This window comes from Carcharhinus amblyrhynchos, chromosome 9, assembly GCF_965287045.1.
Source record: "Carcharhinus amblyrhynchos chromosome 9, sCarAmb.v2.hapA, whole genome shotgun sequence".
In the NCBI taxonomy this organism is placed as follows: Eukaryota; Metazoa; Chordata; class Chondrichthyes; order Carcharhiniformes; family Carcharhinidae; genus Carcharhinus; species Carcharhinus amblyrhynchos.
Window position 1 is genome coordinate 12180761 of NC_137332.1, and position 19467 is coordinate 12200227.

At 41.6% G+C, this 19467-nt stretch overlaps 2 protein-coding genes across 3 annotated transcripts in view; one reads left to right on the forward strand and one right to left on the reverse strand.

Moving 5' to 3' along the window:
- selenof (selenoprotein F) overlaps positions 1-3669 on the reverse strand; it is a 64502-nt gene extending 60833 nt beyond the window's left edge. The window contains exon 1 of the mRNA XM_080195178.1: positions 3553-3669. Within this exon, the coding sequence (XP_080051304.1) occupies positions 3553-3600 (48 nt within the window). The 5' untranslated portion in view covers positions 3601-3669. The remainder of the gene's footprint in view (positions 1-3552) is intronic.
- A 624-nt stretch (positions 3670-4293) lies between these two features.
- The window catches only part of LOC145347591 (heparan sulfate 2-O-sulfotransferase 1), a 217590-nt gene continuing 202416 nt past the window's right edge, over positions 4294-19467 (forward strand). Inside the window, exon 1 of one of the 2 annotated variants that reach the window (XM_080195179.1) lies at positions 4294-4745. In XM_080195179.1, the coding sequence (XP_080051305.1) occupies positions 4622-4745 (124 nt within the window). In that variant the 5' untranslated portion in view covers positions 4294-4621. The remainder of the gene's footprint in view (positions 4746-19467) is intronic. The other variant, XM_080195180.1, reaches the window with a different exon arrangement.

The following is a 19467-nucleotide window of genomic DNA, read 5'->3' on the forward strand; positions in this document are numbered from 1 at the left end:
CTTTCCCTACTCTCCGGCTACGATTCCCATGACAGGAAAATTACCCCAATAAATTGGATTATGAGATAATGACTATACTTGTCAAACTCCCAAGTTATAGCCTGCCTTCAAGGCAGGAAATTTGAGACTCATGCAGAATCCATTTGCCAGGCAAGCTGCAGTAATGCTACTACAATCACAACCTAAACAAGATTTACTGTACAGTTAAAAATACATCTCTCTCCTAATTCTTACCTTGTCCTTTCATAAGGTGCACATAACTTGAATTGTATCAGCCAGTATTAAGCTTTTCTCCACATCACAAGTCCTCATGTTGGCTATGGATACCTTCTACAAAATGTGCGCTATAAACAGAACATCCATGCTTTCTTGAACAGGATCACAGAGCATCCCGCATTTTTTTTAAAAACAGGATCACAGAAAATCCCACATTTTTAAACAGGATGATATAGGAGTTGTCTGTTTTTTTTAAAAACAGGATCACAGAACATCACATTTTTTTGAATGGGATTGGTTTTTAGAGCAGCAATAATTTATTTGGTGACCCATTTGTGAGATCCTACGACCTACCTGCAGGTTGCGACTCCCAATCTGAAAAAGCCAGACTAAGACAAGCTAAGGAGAATCAGTACAGACCTGTAAGGACCAGTCATAATTAACCTGACTGAAGTTTTTTGATGTGGCACCAGAGGGTTCAACCGAACTGCTTTTCATGCTCCCTGTATTCTAAGCACAGAAATCAATACTTAATTAATCTCCAAATTTAACATCCGCAGACTTTCATAGAAACTAGAAGCAGGAGTAGGCCATTTGATCCTTTGAGCCTGCTCCACCATTCATTTTGATCATGGCTGATCATCAAATTCAATATCCTGAAGGCCAACATACCATTTGCTCCCTTTACTGCCATTACCTGCGCGCTTACTTTTAGCAGCTAATGCACGAGGACACCAAGTATCCACATCTCTCAATTTACACCCATTCAACTAATAATTCTTATTATTGCTATTGCGGATAACCTCACATTTATCCACATTATATTGCATATTTCACGCATACGTCCACACACTTAGCCCATCCAAATCACAGTGAAACATTTCTGCATCCTCCTTGCAGCTCACCCTCCTATCCAACTTTGTATCATCTGCAAATTTGGAGATAATCCATTCAGTTCCCCCCTGCAAACCACTAATATATAACGGAACAGTTGGAGTCCCAGCACAGATCCCCATTAGTCACTGACTGCCAACAAGAAAAAGGCTCATTTATCCGTTTCTCTTACGATCTTAATGCTTTCATAACTCAACCTTGGTACAAAAATCATTACACTCTGGTCGTCTTTTTCTGCATTGATGACTTGGTGCCTTTCCTTTTAGAGTTTCATAAGAACATTAGAAATAGGAGCAGGAATAGGCCATCTAGCCCTTTGAGCCTGCCCCACCATTCAATAAGATCATGGCTGATCTGAAGTGGATCAGTTCCACTTTCCCACTTTCTCCCTATAACCCTTAATTCCCTTGTCTGTCAAAAACCTATCTACCCGTGACTTAAATATATTTAGCGAGGTAGCCTCCACCACTTCAACGGGCAGAGAATTCCAGAGATTCGCCACCCTTTGAGTGAAGAAGTTCCTCCTCAACTCCGTTCTAAACTGCCCCCCCACCCTTATCTTGAGGCTGTGCCCTCTAGTCCTGCTGTCCTTTCTGCCCTATCCATCCCTTTCATTATCTTATACATCTCTATAAGATCCCCCCCTCATCCTTCTAAACTCCGAGTACAGACCCAGTCTATTTAATCTCTCTTCATAGTGCAACCCCCTCATCTCCAGTATCAGCCTTGTGAACCTCCTCTGCACTCCCTCCAAGGCCAAAATATCCTTGCGCAAGTGCGGCGACCAAAACTGCGTACAGTACTCCAGCTGCGGCCTCACCAGTGCCCTGTACAGTTGCAGCAAGACCTCCCTACTTTTATATTCTATCCCCCTCGCTATAAAGGCCAGCACCCCATTCGCCTTCTTGATCACCTGCAGACTGAGTTTTTGCGACTCATGCACAAGGACCCCCAGGTCCCTCTGCACCGTAGCATACTGCAGATTTTTGCCCTTTAAATAGTAATCCCTCCTATTATTTCTGCCAAAGTGGATAACCTCACGCTTGCTAACATTGTACTCCATCTGCCAGGTCCTCGCCCACTCGCTCAACTTATCCAGATTCCTCTGCAGACTTTCCACACCCTCCGCACAATTTGCTTTTCCACTCACCTTTGTGTCATCAGCAAATTTCATCACCCTACACTCAGCCCCCTCCTCCAGATCATCTATATAAATGGTAAATAGCTGAGGCCCCAGCACCGATCCCTGCGGCACTCCATTAGTCACCAACCGCCAATCAGAATAGCGCCCATTGATACCAACTCTCTGCCTCCTTTTAGACGACCAATCCTCTATCCACGCTAACACCTTACCCCCAACTCCATGCCCCCTAACCTTCTGAAGCAACCTTTTGTGTGGCACCTTATCAAACGCCTTTTGAAAAATTGAGAAACACCACATCCACCGGTTCCCCTCTGTCTACCGCACTAGTCACATCCTCATAGAAATCCAATAAATTTGTCAAACACGACTTCCCTTAACGAATCTGTGCTGCGTCTGCTTGATCAAACCATTCTTTTCTAGGGGCCTCGCTATTTCTTCTTTGATTACGGGTCCAAGCATTTTTCCAACAACAGACGTTAAACTAACTGGCCTATAATTCCCTGCCTTTTGCCTGCTACCTTTTTAAACAGCGGCGTAACATTAGCCGTTTTCCAATCTTCGAGCACTTCCCCGGAATCCAGCGAAGTTTGGTAAATAATCACTAAGGCATCTACTATCACCTCTGCCATTTCCTTCAGAACCCTGGGATGCATTCCATCCGGTCCTGCTAGTCTATCAAGAACTACCTCTCTAGTGACAGTAATCGCATTCAGGCCCTCAACTCCTACCATCCTTCTATCTTTAATATTCGGCAAACTATTCATGCCCTCCTCCATGAAGACCGAGGCAAAAAACTTATTTAAGGCCTCAGCCATTTCCTCATCTCCCACCACTAAATCCCCCCTCTCATCCTCTAAGGGTACAACATACTTAGCATTACATGAAATGAAATTTAACTCAAATTGGCAAAATAATGAATTTCAAAATCATTTTAATGCAGAAAGGAAGATTTCATAAAAAGATATGCCTTGGGGTCAAGTTTTTTAGAAAAGTTAGCACAGAGCCATTTTCTGATTGGGCTCGCAGCAACTGCGAATATTTAAAATAAAGCATTTTTTGCGGAATTGGACTGGGGTGCAATGATAATCGGCAAATTATGTTTGGCAATAGTTAAGGATATAGTTCCAGCCCACGTCAGCAAAGCCATATCCGGATTGAACTAAATTCCTTTTAACAAGACCAAGTTCGGTGAAACATGCGACAAGATCCGAAAAATTACACGACAGTAAAATAACAATAAAGCACAATGAGAGAAAAGAAAGAGGCGAAACAAAATGGTCAAGATGGTGAATATTTACCACATTTAATAAGGGGAAGAGCCAAAGCAAGTAAACCTCGGCAGCCATCTTGAATCACCTGAGGCCCCCTCCCCGACAGGAAACTATATAGCCTTCCCTGCCTGAAGATAATCATTACACCGCATTCAATTTAAATGACAACAGCGAATTATGCACTCGTTGATTTAACGCACGAAATATTTTGGGGTTCTTCGCAGGAGGGTTTTCATCATCGCTTTTTCAACAGGCGGACGAAGCAGACTAAAACAGCTAATTCAGGGCGGATACGGAATGAGATTGACGTGGGAAGCGAACCAATGAGAAAAATCGGAGCTATGCCTCGCCATGTCAATCAAACGGGGGGCGGACATCCTAAGAAAGCGGAGGAGGGGTTCATGCTTCAAAGCGCGCTCAGTGTCAGCAGCGAGGGCGAGGGACAGAGTGCGCATGCGTAGTAAGGAGCGGCGGGACGAAATAGGCGGAGTCGTGGAGGGAAAGAGTACGCATGTGCTGGTGGGCAGCCGGGAAGGACAGAATGCGCGTGCGCAACAGTGAAGGACAGGCCCAAAGGGGACAGATTGCGCGTGCGTCGGAGGGAAGGTCAGACTGCGCGTGCGTCGGAGGGATGGTCAGACTGCGTGTACGTCGGACGCCGGTGGCAGTTGGCGTTGGGAGAGAATGCGCGCGTGTGCGGAGGAGGCGGTTGGTGTTAGGAGCGCGCGTGCGCGGGAGGCGGTGCGATGGGCGGTGGGGGAGGGGCAGAGTGAGGGGAAAGGGAAACAGGGACCGAGTGCTGGAGTCTGGCGAGTGGCGGCCACTGCGAGGGTCAATCGACCAAGCTGAGGGCTTTAACGGAGGGAAAGAGGCTGGCGATCGGCTACTCTTACTTCCCATATCTTCCGTCTCAGTGACACCGACGATGCGCGTCAAAACACTGGGCAAAATTCTCATCTTTTCTCGGTGCTTCTGATTTAGCTCCCCCCCCCCTCCCCCAAGTGTGTGTGTTCACTCACTCATTCACTCCTCTTGTTCCTGGGGGCTTCCTTTCAATTTTTCCCCCTCCCCACTTGCGTTATGTCTTGATAATTTGATGGGGCTTCTAAGAATTATCATGCCGCCCAAATTGCAGCTTCTAGCGGTTGTGGCATTTGTGATCGCGATGTTGTTCCTGGAGAACCAGATCCAGAAGCTGGAGGAATCTCGGGGAAAACTGGGTAAGTCAAGACATGCGGGATTAACAACCCAGCGAGGCTGCTGCTTATTTAGATAATAATGTGTACCGGCTTTCTTCTATTTTATATGTGTGTATTAAAAAAAACTCTTCCTAATCTCAAACCATCCCCTTCAATGTTACATTATTAATAAAGCAGCTTCCCTGCCTGAAGAAGTCTTGTCCCTCTTTTGTGAAATGCTTATCGTAAAACAGCAGCTGGCAAAAGGCTAGGCCTGTGCTGAATGGCTGGAGCCATTGCTTCGACCCCCGAATTTAGAAAAGTATTTATATCGTCTTTGCGAGTCACCATGCATTGCCATTTGAGTGGGGAGAAAAGCAATACTCAAGACCGGGCTTGTTGCAATTGTTGTGCAACTGCATTATGTTAAGCTAAATCATTAATGCATATACTTTAGTGTATGTTATGATTTTCTAAAATCCTGCAGGTTAATTTACAAAAATGAGGTAGTTGCATTTTAGTTAGTCTGCTGTGCCATTGGAAATTGCATCCATTGCTATATTTATTGAAACAGGATGCAATTTTATTTTTAAAAATGTTTTGTCAAGGTACAAAGAACCTGCGAACTGGAATGATAATGGAGCAGCACGGTGGCACAGTTGTTAGCACTGCTGCCTCACAGGGACCCGGGTTCATTTCCCAGCTTGGGTCACTGTCTGTGTGGAGTTTGCATGTTCTCCCTGTATCTGTATGGGTTTCCTCAGGGTGCTCCTGTTTCCTCCCCCAATTCTGAAAGACGTGTGGGTTAAGTGCATTGACCATGCTAAATTTTCTCTCCATGTACGCGAACAGATGTCGGAGTGTGGTGACTAGGGGATTTTCACAGTAACTTCATTGCCTACTTGTAAATAACTAATAAATGACTTAAAACTAATCATTTGAGATGCCTCTGCTCTGTTGAAGTGTGGTTAAAGAGGAACAATTTCAGCCCAAGAAGGGGGGAAGACTAGCTGTCAAATTTAAAAAAACTGAATTATTGCTTAAATGAAGGGGAATGGAAGGAGAAACTAGTAAATATTTAAGAGAATTGAGATGGCGTAGAAAATTGTTATAATGTAAATAATAGTAAGTAAATGTTAGATGTACCATTTAAAATGCTCCACTGAGCAATGAAATGTCATATTGACATAGCAGATGTTGAGGGGGCTCCTGTCATTTACTGTGTAGGAATTATTTTAGAGTTTAACACCTGTTTGTGGGTAAGATCACGAGCATATATTAAAATGTGAGTTGCTTCCCTTAAAAATCAGTTGTTTAGGTATTTTGTGACTTAAGACAGGCCACCAACATTAATCGTCAATGATGCACGGTGCCAGTTGAGCCATCTTGGGGAGATGGGATGCAAAAACTAGTTGGTCGGCATCAAGGAGGAAAATTTTGAGGGAATTTTTGTTAGCTGCACATTTTGCACCCCTTTCCTTACAACAATGGATTTTAAGACTGGGAAGAAGTCACTGGTTTGGACGAAAAGTGTTGCCTAGACTGAGGAAGGTGAAAATTACTCAAGCGGAGACTACAGGTAGAAAGGAATTGCATCATCAAAAAAATACTGCCATGTATGAGTAATTTAACGCTTTAAAAAACTGAGTTTGCTATGTGGATTATGAATATCTTGTGCACTTGGTTGAATGAAGAGTGACTTGGTACTCAAAGGATCAATTATGATATCTTAAACAATGCACATGAAAGGCCTTAAAGCTAATTTAGGATAAAGTATTCTGTTGTCCCTTCTCTATGCTGAATGTGGAATTTTCCTGTAATTGTATATCACAACACTTGATGTCTCAAGCCAATATTTTGCTTGTTTGATGCTCTCCAAATATTGATACAGCAATCCTCTTGGAAATAACAAGGAACTCTGATCTTTTTATAACAATTGGTTTGAATGAAATTCAATGAGAACCCCATAATGAGCATCAGGAAATGAGTTTAACACTCCTGTAACCAGATCTCTGGCTTCTTATGACCTTGTAATTTGATTGAGTTTTGTTCTTGATCTGAATTTTTGAATTTGGCTAAATTGCAGCCAAGGAGCTCATTCCCTGTCATGTGTACTACACATTCTTGCCACTAACTTGTAAAATATTCCATTTTTGTTTTCCAAGAAATTGACATACATGGTACAGTTTAAATGATGTTGAACTGCTACAGTAAATGAATGGTTTGTTATGTTCTATGTTTGCTGCAGTTCAGTCCTATACTACAAGATTGCTTCTGTTATCTGTGATTTTTTTTAATGGGTTTGTGATGAGGACATTTGGCCAAATGTACGAAATTACTCATAACCTTTGCCCCTCTCTAGAGTTGCACTTCCAAAAAAAAATCTGATGCAAGCAGCAGTGCATATGATGCTGGTTCCACGTATCTGGCATTTTGACCTAGCTGCCAGGTCATCATGCAGACCTTTATGTTGTGGAATCCATTGCTTAATCTAGATGTTTATTCTGAGCATGAAAACGGTCTGATCAGTCATCAAAAACTAACGCAGAAAATTAGATATTTATGCCTTTTGTCTTCATTGTGGAAGGATGGATGGAGCACCGTTGTGCATCCTTGTTTGCTGCAGTCCTCTGCTGTTTTCCTTTGAACTGATAATTAAAATTCTAGAAAATAGTGGAAGTCGTTAATTATTTCCATTATTAATAAGGATCATAACCTCAAAATGCTGTCCTCAAGTGCTTAAACTCCCATTTGCTTTGATTATCATTGTGGTTAAATTGCTAATTATTTTTACAATTTTCAACACTAAAACTTCAGGTACTTGTGTTTATCAAGGGGATAAAGTAAGCTGTAACTCTATATTGTTCATAATTTATATTTTTAATACTGGTAGATTCTTAGTGTCAATTACTAATGATCCAATTACTTTTGTAATGGTATAAATTTAGCATTTCAGTATTTTGTGTCTATCTTAATTACCATAAGTCATTTTGTTAATAGTCATTTATTTCTAAAAATTTATAAGTATGAAATCTGCAACATGAACAGGAATCTAGGTGTTATCTGAAGTACATTTTATTTGAACTGAAATCTGGTATCCTGCTGACAGCAGGATTAATTATTTCCAATTGTCATTTATCTAGTCTGTATGAACTCTTAATCAGAAACTTATTTTGGCTGCAAGTTTAATTCCCCCAGTTACTAGGCAGAGAAAATCTTGATGTCTGCGTTCATTAGTACAAATTAGTCTTGGCTTGTTTTACGTTTTGTTTGCAAATCTTTCTCAGGGCCTTCTTGAAGCAGAAGGACATATTTATATAAATGTAAAGAAATCAAAAGGGATGTTAAGCTAACCAGCTGTAATGCAGAAGGTAACATTTAGCAAGAAGTAGCAAAATGAAAGGGGGTATGTCCATCATAAAGCAAATTGAGTAGCCTCCACTGGTTCGCAGAGGCTTGATGGACCAAATAATCATCCTTCATGTCCTATTCACTTGCTAATTTCTCTTTATGAAGAAACATGTCCCTCAGTTTTTCTTTTTGCTGTCTGCAAATTGTTTGATTTGTATTTTGAATGGATATCAATTCCAATATTAATTTATAGTGATGTACATGTTATGTAGAACTTGTCAGTTATCCTTCTGAATGGCCTTAGATCTTCAACATGAAATGGTTAAATATCTGGTCCATCAATCAATTCCAGCATGTTTTGCAGTAAAGGTAGTGTTAGAATTTCAGCAAATCCAATGGTGCAATTTTTGTTCCTGTCCACTTGAATGGCCAAAGCATGGGGTAGTGTGAATATGCGCTTTATCTCATATTGTGGCTTATGGTATTTAATTATAAGAACATAAGAACATAAGAAATAGGAGCAGGAGTAGGCCATCTAGCCCTTCGAGCCTGCCCCGCCATTCAATAAGATCATGGCTGATCTGTCGTGGCTCAGTTCCACTTTCCCGCCCTCTCCCCATAACCCTTAATCCCCTCTCTTATCAAGAACCCATCAACCCGCTTCTTAAAAATATTTAGCGAGGCAGCCTCCACCACTTCAACGGGCAGAGAATTCCAGAGATTCACCACCCTTTGAGTGAAGAAGTTCCTCCTCAACTCCGTTCTAAACCGCCTCCCCTTTATCTTGAGGCTGTGCCCCCTAGTCCTACTGTCTTTTTTGAGTGGGAAGAGCCTCTCCACCTCTATCCTATCCATCCCATTCATCATCTTATACGTCTCAATGAGATCTCCCCTCATTCTTCTAAACTCTAACGAGTACAAGCCTAGTTTATTCAGCCTCTCCTCATAGCTCAATCCCCTCAACTCCGGTATCAGCCTAGTAAACCTCCTCTGCACTCCCTCCAGGGCCAAAATATCCTTGCGCAGGTGCGGCGCCCAAAACTGCACACAGTACTCCAGCTGCGGCCTCACCAATGCCCTATACAGCTGCAGCAAGACCTCCCTACTTTTATATTCAATCCCCCTCGCTATGAAGGTACAGCCTAAATGTAAATTCTCATAGGTTTTACCTGTGCAAACTTTGGTTAGCATTTTGAGTTGAAGGTGGCAGGACAAGTTGATTACTCTATTTAAAACAAAACATGCAGGCTTTTGTGTTATAAAATATGAAAGCAAGACCGTTAGGATTGGAATTGGAATGCACTTCCTAAATGAACCATGGAAGCATATTCAATAGTAACTTGCAAAATGGAATTGAGTATTTAGTTGAAAAGGAAAAAAAAATCAATGGGTGTGAAGGTTGCTCTATAAAGAGAGACACAATAGTCTGGGTCTGTATACCTTGATGTTTGGAAGAGTGAGGGGGTGACATGATTCAAACTATTAGACCCTTGACAAGGTAGATCATGAGATGTTTTCACTAGTGGGAGTGCCTCGAACAAGGGGACGTAGCTGCAAGATAAAGGGCCGATCGTTTAAAAGAAATTTCTTCTCGCAAAGGGTGGTGAATCTCTTAATTCTCTGCCCAAAGTGTAGTGGAGGCTAGATCATTAGAAGTATTAAAATGGAGTTAAATAAAATATTTGATAGATCAAGGAATAGAGGGCTATGGGGAAATGGCACAAAAAAGGAGCTGAGGCTGACGTAGATCAGCTGTGATCTTATTGAATGGCAGGGCAGGCATGAAGGACCTGGTGGCCGGTTCCTCCTCCTGTTTCTTGCGTTGTGAGAAAAGGGTAGATGGAAATCAATTGAGCTGAGTGACCTCTTTGTTACCTTCAGTGATAAAATACTGGAAATTTGAACTTCCAATAGGCAATTTTGCACCTGGGGCCCTCTGGAAAAAGTCTTCAACTTTTCAGATTTTTGACTGTTCTACCTGGACGGTTACCCAGAGAACGTTAGATAAATAAAAACGTAGTCGAACACCTTGATAAATATAGAATGGATGCGCTTCCTCCGTTATGCTCACCCCCACCACCCTTGACCCAACTTGACTAGCCTGCGTCACCTGATCCCACCCAACACCCCCCCCCCCGGTCTGACCTAATCAGCTGCCTCCTCCAGCACACCCCTGATCTGACTAGTTCCCCATACCCAACTGTCTGCACCAACTGTCCTGACTATCCCCCAACTTCCAATCTGACCTGTCCCCGTTCCCCAACTCACCCACTTGACTGCCTCTTTCTTGTCATAGATTTTCAAAGAAGCTTTGGGATATTTAAAGTTACAGAATACAGCAGTTAGTGCTGTTACAAAAAGGATATGGTTTCTGCGCAGATTCTCTTCACTGCTCCCTTCATGGATTCCTACACCAAGTCAGTTCTGCAGGACTTCCATTGGAAGACTACCCTGAAAAATTGGAGGAAGTGTGTATTTTTTTGTCTGTTCGGGGTCAGAAGTAGAGGTTCTGATCCTGAACGGAAGTTCAGGCATATGTATTAGTCATTAGAATCATTTTACAATCTGTGGTGAGATTCTGTAATTTTCTATACAATGGATAGATGCTTGACATTTCATTTTTGACAGAAACTGAGAGCTTGCATTTGGAAGGAGCGATGATGTATATTAATTGGCTAATGCATTTATAGTGGCTTCAGCAAACAATTTGCTGCAAATTTACTCTTACCTGGTGAGCATGTTTAGAATGCTTTCAGCTGAATAAGGAGTATATTATTCTCCTTCATTTAGATTATTTGTGTTGCATAGACTTTGAATTTAGCACGGGTGTACTTTTTTTAAGGGTTGAATGTTTTGCATTTACATAATTTGAATTGAGTGTTAAAAAACATTTCACTATTAATGTCCCAGTGATAATCCAGAAAAAACCCAGTGACTGAATATAAAACCGACTGGAGGGAAACAGGTATCTAGTTGTACAGACACACAAATTGAGAAAAGTATTGAAGATTGTGGCGCAATGGTTATCCTGGCATTTGGAATGACCCTATTTCGCAGTGCCAAAATATATATTTATGCCTATACCTGATGTATAGTTTGACACCACCCCTCCTTCTCCGTTTTTCAGCTGATAAATTAATTAGGGTTGTGCTCACCTTAGAAGTTGGCTTTAATTTTTCAGCTTGGAAGAACATGTTTGGGGTTATACTCCCCTTCTAAGCTGGTGCATGGCATTGAGAGCAATATGGATTGCATTGCTAAGAAGCTGCTTTGTGTTAATGGCACAGGGAGCAGACCACACATGGCGCCTGATGACTAGAAATGGATTCTCCTGCAAAAAACAAGTACGAAGCAGGTTTCAAGTTAAACATTTGCAAACTCGTCAAATTAATTGTGTTGCAGTGGGGGAATTTGGTGTTCATGAGAAACTGGTGAGAGAATGGGATGAAGAGGAATCGGTTTTGAAGAAGATGCCCAAGACCAATTGCATCATGCAAACAAGACTCAGCCTTATATCGGAATGGGCCCTTGAAAGTTGTCAGAATTGTTATACTGTCACCGGAAATGCAGTGTATGCACATATGTACTTAAGTGGGCCAAATCAAACTCCAAGACCAGCAAAGATGTCAGAGTAACAGCTAGTTGATTAATCCCTTTACTGAATTGAAAATGTCCAGTGTTGACCAAGATTGCTCAGAGGCAACTTTGATGCCAAAATTACGAGTTTTTATATCAGATCGTGGCAAAAACAGCAGTTCCCGTTTATATCATGTGAACACTTTGTCCATGTTGCCAATGAATTTAAATATGCCCAGCAATCAAACTGTGTGGACTGGAAAGGTTTGATAATGGTACTACTGAAAGTCACAGGTCATGAGAAGATGGGATTCACAGTGACACTAGCCTGCATGGCCAACAGATTGAAATTAAAATCTATGATAACTTTCAAATGTGAAACCACACCAAACATCAAATTCCCTGCAGGAGGTTTTGTGCATTTTCATGGCAATGATTGGATGGACAAGGATGGAGTGAAACACTGGGTAGATAATGTGTGGCCTACGCAAGGGATGCAGCTTTTGTGTGGGACATGTTGAGATCCCATATAATTTGTGATGAGTTTGAGGTGTCTGCAAAGAAATAATGATCAGTGCACCAGGGATGTCACATCGCAAGTTCGAACTTTGGCATCTATTCAAGAATGCAGGTGGCACGGTGGTTAGTACTGAGACCTCACAGTGCCAGGGACCCAGGTTCAATTTCGGCCTTGGGTCACTGTCTGTGTGGTGTTTGCATGGGTTTCCATGGGTCTACATGGGTTTCCTCTGGGTGCTCTGGTTTCATCCCACAGTCCACAGATGTGTGGATTAGGTTGATTGGCTATGCTAAATTGACCCTTAGTATTGGGGGATTAAGAGGGTAAATATATGTGGTAAAGCAGATACGGCCTGGGTAAGTTTGCTGTCAGTACAGGCTTGATGGACCGAATGGCCTTCTGGACTGTAGTGATTCTTTGATTCTATGATCATTTTTGCACTGGTGGATGCTTGATGGACAAAAAACACCCACTCAAAGGATGGAATCGTGCCTGCTATTTTGCCTGATGTTTTATGTGGCTTCATCATGAAGTTGTGGAATGTTGTTCATGCACAAACTTTCATGTCATCTGCATTTCAAAATTTGTCCACCTATACTAGCACCAGTGGTTTACATTTTATATCTGCTGTGGAAGTCAACTCCCATTTTTGGAAGGATTTTTCGAAACTTCAAAGATTGACTTTCACATTGCAGTCTCTGCTAGTGAAGATTAATAAGACCATTTAAAAACAGATTCAAGTATTGAGCTTCATTTCTGTATCAATAGAATTGAAAAACAGAGAAGTCATCTTAAACTTCTAAGTTTAGTGGACACTTGTCGTACTGTGAATAGTTTTAATGGTGTTATTCTAGAAAGGGTGTGGAGACACGAGAAATGGTTCAGAAAGATTTATGAGGATGATACCAGAAATGAAGTTTTTTAATTCAGTGGTTTGCTGGGCTATCTTAGAGGGCATTTAAGAGTCAATCACGTTGCTGTGGCCCTGGAGCCGCACATAGGGCAGGCCAGATAAAGGTGGCAGATTTCCTTCCCTAAAGGACATTAGTGAACCAGATGAGTTTTTACCATGAACGATGATGGTTTCATGGTCATTGTTAAACTTTAAATTCCAGATATTTTATTGCGTTTTACTATCTGCTGTGGAGGGATTTGACCATGCAGACTGTATGACAATGGATGAATGAACATCGCTCAACAATCACCAAGCAGGAGTGTTCTCTTCCTGTTGGGAAACACTTTAGCAGTCACAGGCATTCAGCCTCTGATCTTAGGGTAAGCATTCTGCAAAGTGGCCTTCACGGCAATGCAGAATCGCTGAGCAGAGACTGGTAGCCAAGTTCCGCAAGCATGAGGATGGCCTCAACCGGGATCTTGGGTTTGTGTTACATTATCTGTAACCCTTATGGCTTGCCTGGGCTTGCAAAATCTCACAAACTGTCCTGGCTGGAGACAATACACATGTCTTTAGCCTGTCTTAACCCTCTCTCCACTCAGATTTGTCTGTACCTTTTAAGACTTCTTGTAAATATTCGCATTCCAACCATTATCTTGTAAATTGAATTTGTCTGTATTTGCCCTGTTTGTGAACAGAACTTTCACTCACCTGATGAAGGGGCAGTGCTCCAAAAGCTTGTGGCTTGTGCTACCAAATGAACTTGTTGGACTTTAACCTGGTTTTGTGAGACTTCTTACTGTGCTTACCCCAGTCCAATGCCGGCAACTCAATACTGAGGGATTTCGATCCAGGCCTCTGGATTATTAGTCATGTGACAATACCACTATGCCACCGCCTCTACCCACCATGAAAGATTGAACAGGCTCATCATTAGAGAAATGAAGATTGAGGGTTGATATGATGGAGGTTTTTAACATTATGCAAGTATTTAATATGATTGGCACGGGAAAGATGTTTCCATTTGTAAATGAGACAATCATTAAGTAACCTCAAGGAAACTCAGGAGAGGTGTCCTTGCCCAGAGTGGTTGGGATAGTGATTTCACTACCAAAAAGAGTTGTTGAGACGGCTAGCATAGTTGCATTTTTTCACAGTGACTTCATTGCAGTGTTAATGTTAGTTCATGTCACAATTACTTGTGACTCATAAATAAACTTTAATGAAAAGCTAGCTGGTCTTAGGTATGATGTAATTGGCAGCATCTTGCCTCTGAATACTAATGTTTCAGTTTCATAGAACATAGAACACTACAGCGCAGAACAGGCCCTTCGGCCCACGATGTTGCACCGACCAGTTAAAAAAAAACAATGACCCACTATCTCATTGAGACGTATAAGATGATGAATGGGATGGATAGGATAGAGGTGGAGAGACTCTTCCCGCTCAAAAAAGACAGTAGGACTAGGGGGCACAGCCTCAAGATAAAAGGGGGGCGGTTTAGAACGGAGTTGAGGAGGAACTTCTTCACTCAAAGGGTGGTGAATCTCTGGAATTCTGCCCGTTGAAGTGGTGGAGGCTGCCTCGGTAAATATTTTTAAGACGCGGGTTGATGGGTTTTTGATAAGAGAGGGGATTAAGGGTTATGGGGAGAAAGCGGGAAAGTGGAACTGAGCAGCGACAGATCAGCCATGATCTTATTGAATGGCGGGGCAGGCTCGAAGGGCTAGATGGCCTACTCCTGCTCCTATTTCTTATGTTCTTATGTTCTTATAATCTAAACCAATCCCTTTTCGTCCATAAACCTATCCACGGATCTCTTAAACGCCCCCAAACTAGGCGCATTTACAACCGCAGCAGGCAGGGCATTCCAATCCCTCACCACCCTCTGGGTAAAGAACCTACCCCTGACATCCGTCCTATAACTACCCCCCCCTTAATTTAAAGCCATGCCCCCTCAAGTCCATTCCAAGGTTCAAGTGCAAGAATTAAAGCTGACCCACACAATGCAACATTGAACACCTTGCCATTTGGGTAACTTGCTGAAATGAGGCCTCATTGCCTTTGTGGTTATATGTAAAATAGCCGTGGCAGTATTTCAAAGAAGAGCAAAGGAGTTATCCCCAGTGTCCTAGTCAATATTTATCACTCCAACATCACAAATCATGGCTTATCTGGTCTGCAGCAAAATTCCTGAAGCAGCAGTGTGATGAATGCAAATTAATTGCTGCACTTCCTGCATTAGAACAGTGATGTGTTTAATTAGCTGTAATGCACATTGAGACATTTTGGTTCTGAAAAGTGCCATATGAATGCAAGGTTTTGAAAGTTTTTAAGTGCATGAAGGGAATTGAATTGAAGCGTAAGTCAATGGGGTAAATAAAGGTGAGAGCAAACAAAACATTAACCTGTTGGACTGTCTGAACTGTTTCTGTGCTCTCGACAGGATGAAAGATTTGCACTCAGCCATACAAGGTAATGTAACCAAAAGCTTAGCCAAAAAGAGCATCTTAAAGGACAAGGTTTCTCAAAGCTTTCTAGCCATGGAACGATTTTGAAACATTCTTATTATTTTGGAGAGTTGAGCTACAAAAATTGCATGTTTGTGTAATAGAAATACATATAAACATAAGCATATTCATAATGAATTTTCTCTTTCTTGTGTGTATACCTTTGATAAAATTAAAAAGTTCTCTTATTAACAATGTCTTTTTTGTCATTTTTTTAATGGGAGAAGTGGTGCTGCTTTTACTCACAAATTTGTTCAACGTTAGGAGGGCTCTGTTTCTCACTCTCCCTTCTACCGCCCTCCAACCACACGTACAGAAATACACAAGCATGAATATCTCTCTCTCTGATACAAGCATGTACAGATCACGCTTCCCCATTTTCTCATACACTGTCACCCCCTTTCTGTCCTTTTTTGAGTCTCTCTCTTTTCCTGGCGCAGGCCACCACCCTGCTCCCTGCTTCTCCCGGCACTGATTTTTTAATATCAGATTCCCCCATCATGGCCCCAGTCCCAGCCGTGATCTTGGCCTCTCCCACCCAATGAATGCAGCTCTATCTTGCTCTGCTATTCAGTTGCCTTGGATGTTGGCCTTGGGCCCCTGACTTTCAGTTGACTTTGGTATTTCCATTTGGTCCCGTCAGCAGTGGCTGCTGATCAGCTCAGTGATGCACTTGCTGGCGATAGGCTCCTGAAGTGAGAAAACTGTCTGCAGTTAGACAAGCTAGAAGGATGGTTTTGAAAGATTTAGACAGCTGGACCTACTGCAGAACCCCTGGATGAATCATACGGAACCCCAGGGTTCCACAGAACCCCAGTTTGGGAAACACCTGTTGTAGGAGATGGAGGTTTCGGAACGGGAATTCCTGAGTTTAAAATGAATCAGCTGAAGATAAGACCTCAAGGGATGAAGTGATGAAAATTGGTGATGTGAAACAGGCTAGCATCAGAGAAAGTGCAAAGATCTCTCGGATTGCTGTGCTACAGGAGGTTACAGGTGGGAAGGGATGGGGACAAATTTGAAAATGAAGAATTTTTAATATTTGCTATACAATATTTGCAGTCAATCCAGTGATAATGCAGTGAGGAATTGAGTTTATTAAGAAATTGATTTTGTAAAAAGGCATACAGTCTTTTTTTTTGGAGAATAATGATAAAACTAAGGATACCAATAAATTTAATCTGGGTCTCATTAGGAAAGAAAGTGAAAGCAGAACAAAATGTGCATTCTATAGTCTCTTTCAGAACAAATCGTGTTAAACCCAGCATACTGTATGGTGTAGAAAATGTGATTAACACCCACTGAACTCTACAGAAGGTTTTAATGTGATCAACATGTAAAAAAAAATTTGGACTGTCATACCTCCATTAGAATATGAAAAGCATAATGTAAGCTGTGTCTGAATGGTAAGCTTTGTCACAGTCTCAGGATAGCTGTTAGCAAATGAATGAAATGCTGTCCCTAAATCTTTGGTTTACCACTCTCATTGGGGCCTCATTGCCAGTGCTGTTTCAATGTTAGGTTACGATAAGCTGGGTCATTAATCAAGTAAAGTCTGTTCTGTGACCTTGTAATTCTCAAGGTGCTTGTGGTGAAAGAGGAGTGGACACTGATTAAAGGGTAGACAGAGAGCGACAAAATATGAAAGTGTTGCCATTTTTGCCTGAAACATGTCCCCAAGCGCCACAACTTTGAATTTAGTTTGAACAAGAAACAGGTTATTTCTTACAGGACCACACAATAAAGCACAGTTAGTCAGATAAAGTGAATGCTGACAAAGAAACAACTGGTCTGTTATTGTGTTTATGGAGAAGGGAGAAAAATAGCAGTTAACGTCCCTGATTCTGTCAGTAGGGATACATCACATTAACAGGCAATTTCCCTTTCCAGCAGATGTCTTTCACCTTAGTCAGGAGCTTAGGTGAGTCCAAGAAAGAAGTTGTATTTATGTTGCAGTTTTCAAATTCTTGACACATCTCATGCATTTCATACGTGGTGAATTAATTTTCAAATGCAACCACTATTGTGTTGTTTTCCAAGGCAGGGCTGGACTGAGCGTGGGAGCTGCGCCTATATCTAGCTTTGCTTTTACTGCTGTTTACATTTCATCCTACTGTCAGTCTGATTGGCCTTAGCCATCTGCCTTCCGACCATGTCCTCCATCTGCCTAAATTTTGCTAAGCCTATTTTGTCACCTTCGCGAGTTTTGAAGCTTAACGCTCGTAATGTGTTTGATGGCATATATGTTGTGGGGACTTGGCAATGCTGCAGGTTTCTACTGCTGGGAAACTGGTAAAGATAGTAAAACAGGCCTGAGATCGGCACATTAAATGAAAGGGCAGTTGAGAAGAGGAAAGGGAAGCAAAGTATGAGAGGGGGATTTTTGAGGAAGCAAAAGGAGAAAGTGAGCTGGAGAAGGCTAGAGGGAATTGGCAATGTGCAGGTGGGAAATAATAATGGATAGAGCAAGGTTTGGGTGAGATCTGAAGAGATGTACATGAGGGAGCGTATCGATCTTTCAGGAAGAGCAGCAAGAAGCTTGATTTGAGGCCCTATTTTATTCAGCATCAGAATAATTCCAGATTAAAAATGACATCCTTATTTTTACAAAATATTTAATACCTTAATCTCTGAAGTTAAGTTATCTGAGAAGCTAAACTGGAAGCTTTTGAATTTTTGTACACCGGATTTGTAGTTGCCTTGTTTCTTCACAAAAGAGCTAACAGACTGGATGCTTTAATGTAATATCTAACATTATCCATTCACTCCCGAGTCCTGAATAGATTACAGCATTTGGATAATATGACTGGTGTTCCTGCTGCCTGAAAAGATGCATGAAATGTTGTCAGCTCCATTCTTGATGACTGTACACCCACTCCTCACTTCCTCTAATTAACCTCAGGCCGTAGTTGCTAAAACTACGTGGTGTCCAGTTAAGATGTCTGGAGCGAAGGGGCTAAAAATTGCATAGAATATCAGCATAATTTCAAATTTCTGTGCAAGATCAGCTATGCCATAGATAACCAGTCAACGGTAAGGTAAATTGAGACGTACGGTACGAAGGGAAATGCCACCAAATGATTGATGCCATTGAATGACATTTTTTCATTCCATTTTTATATCAGAATAGTTTGTAAAACTGATAAAATAATTGCCAGATTTTTAAATGCTAACATCATTTCAGTTTTTATACTTGGTGTGAACAGTCTGTTGCTGATACTGGTATGGAAGCCAGATCGGGAAGCGCGCATAGTTGGCTATGTTTGCTTATGGTTGGGGATTTTCAACTGATGTTATTTTGCTGCATTAGTTTTACGATTAACTCTTTTTTAACTTCTATATTTCTAGTTATCTGTACTCCAGAACATCAGTGGTTCACTCAGTACTTGCAGTTTTGGACAAAGCTTTTCCTGGTAGTTTCAATCTGTATTTAAACTTGTAAATTTTGGTTTGGTTCGTGTGAACAAATTCATTCTGGTTAGCCAAGTTGAATTGGTTTCCCAGTCCTATAATCACTTTTGGATCTTCTATCGTTGTTAAATACATTATTCCAGTATTAAATCAATTCTTCCTCAAATTCTAGACAATTAATAGGATTCATTTGCCCTTTAGTTTATATAAACCTTGTTGGGAGAGCTTGCCATTGATTGTATCATTTCACCATACTTCATTATCAGTCGTGATACACTGCTTCTTGTGGCAGATGAAAGCTAACAGTGACAGGTTGTGAAGTGGCACACAGTGCTTCCAGAAAATTCTTGATTCTTGTCTCATGCAGCATTTCTTATCTTTGCTTCTTTGGCAGAAGGAAAGCCTCGGGAGTGTTAAATTCCATTGCATCAAACACTCAGCCTGGATATGCTATGACTGCAAAACTGCTAGTGCGTACTTCATTTTAACAAGTCATGAGTT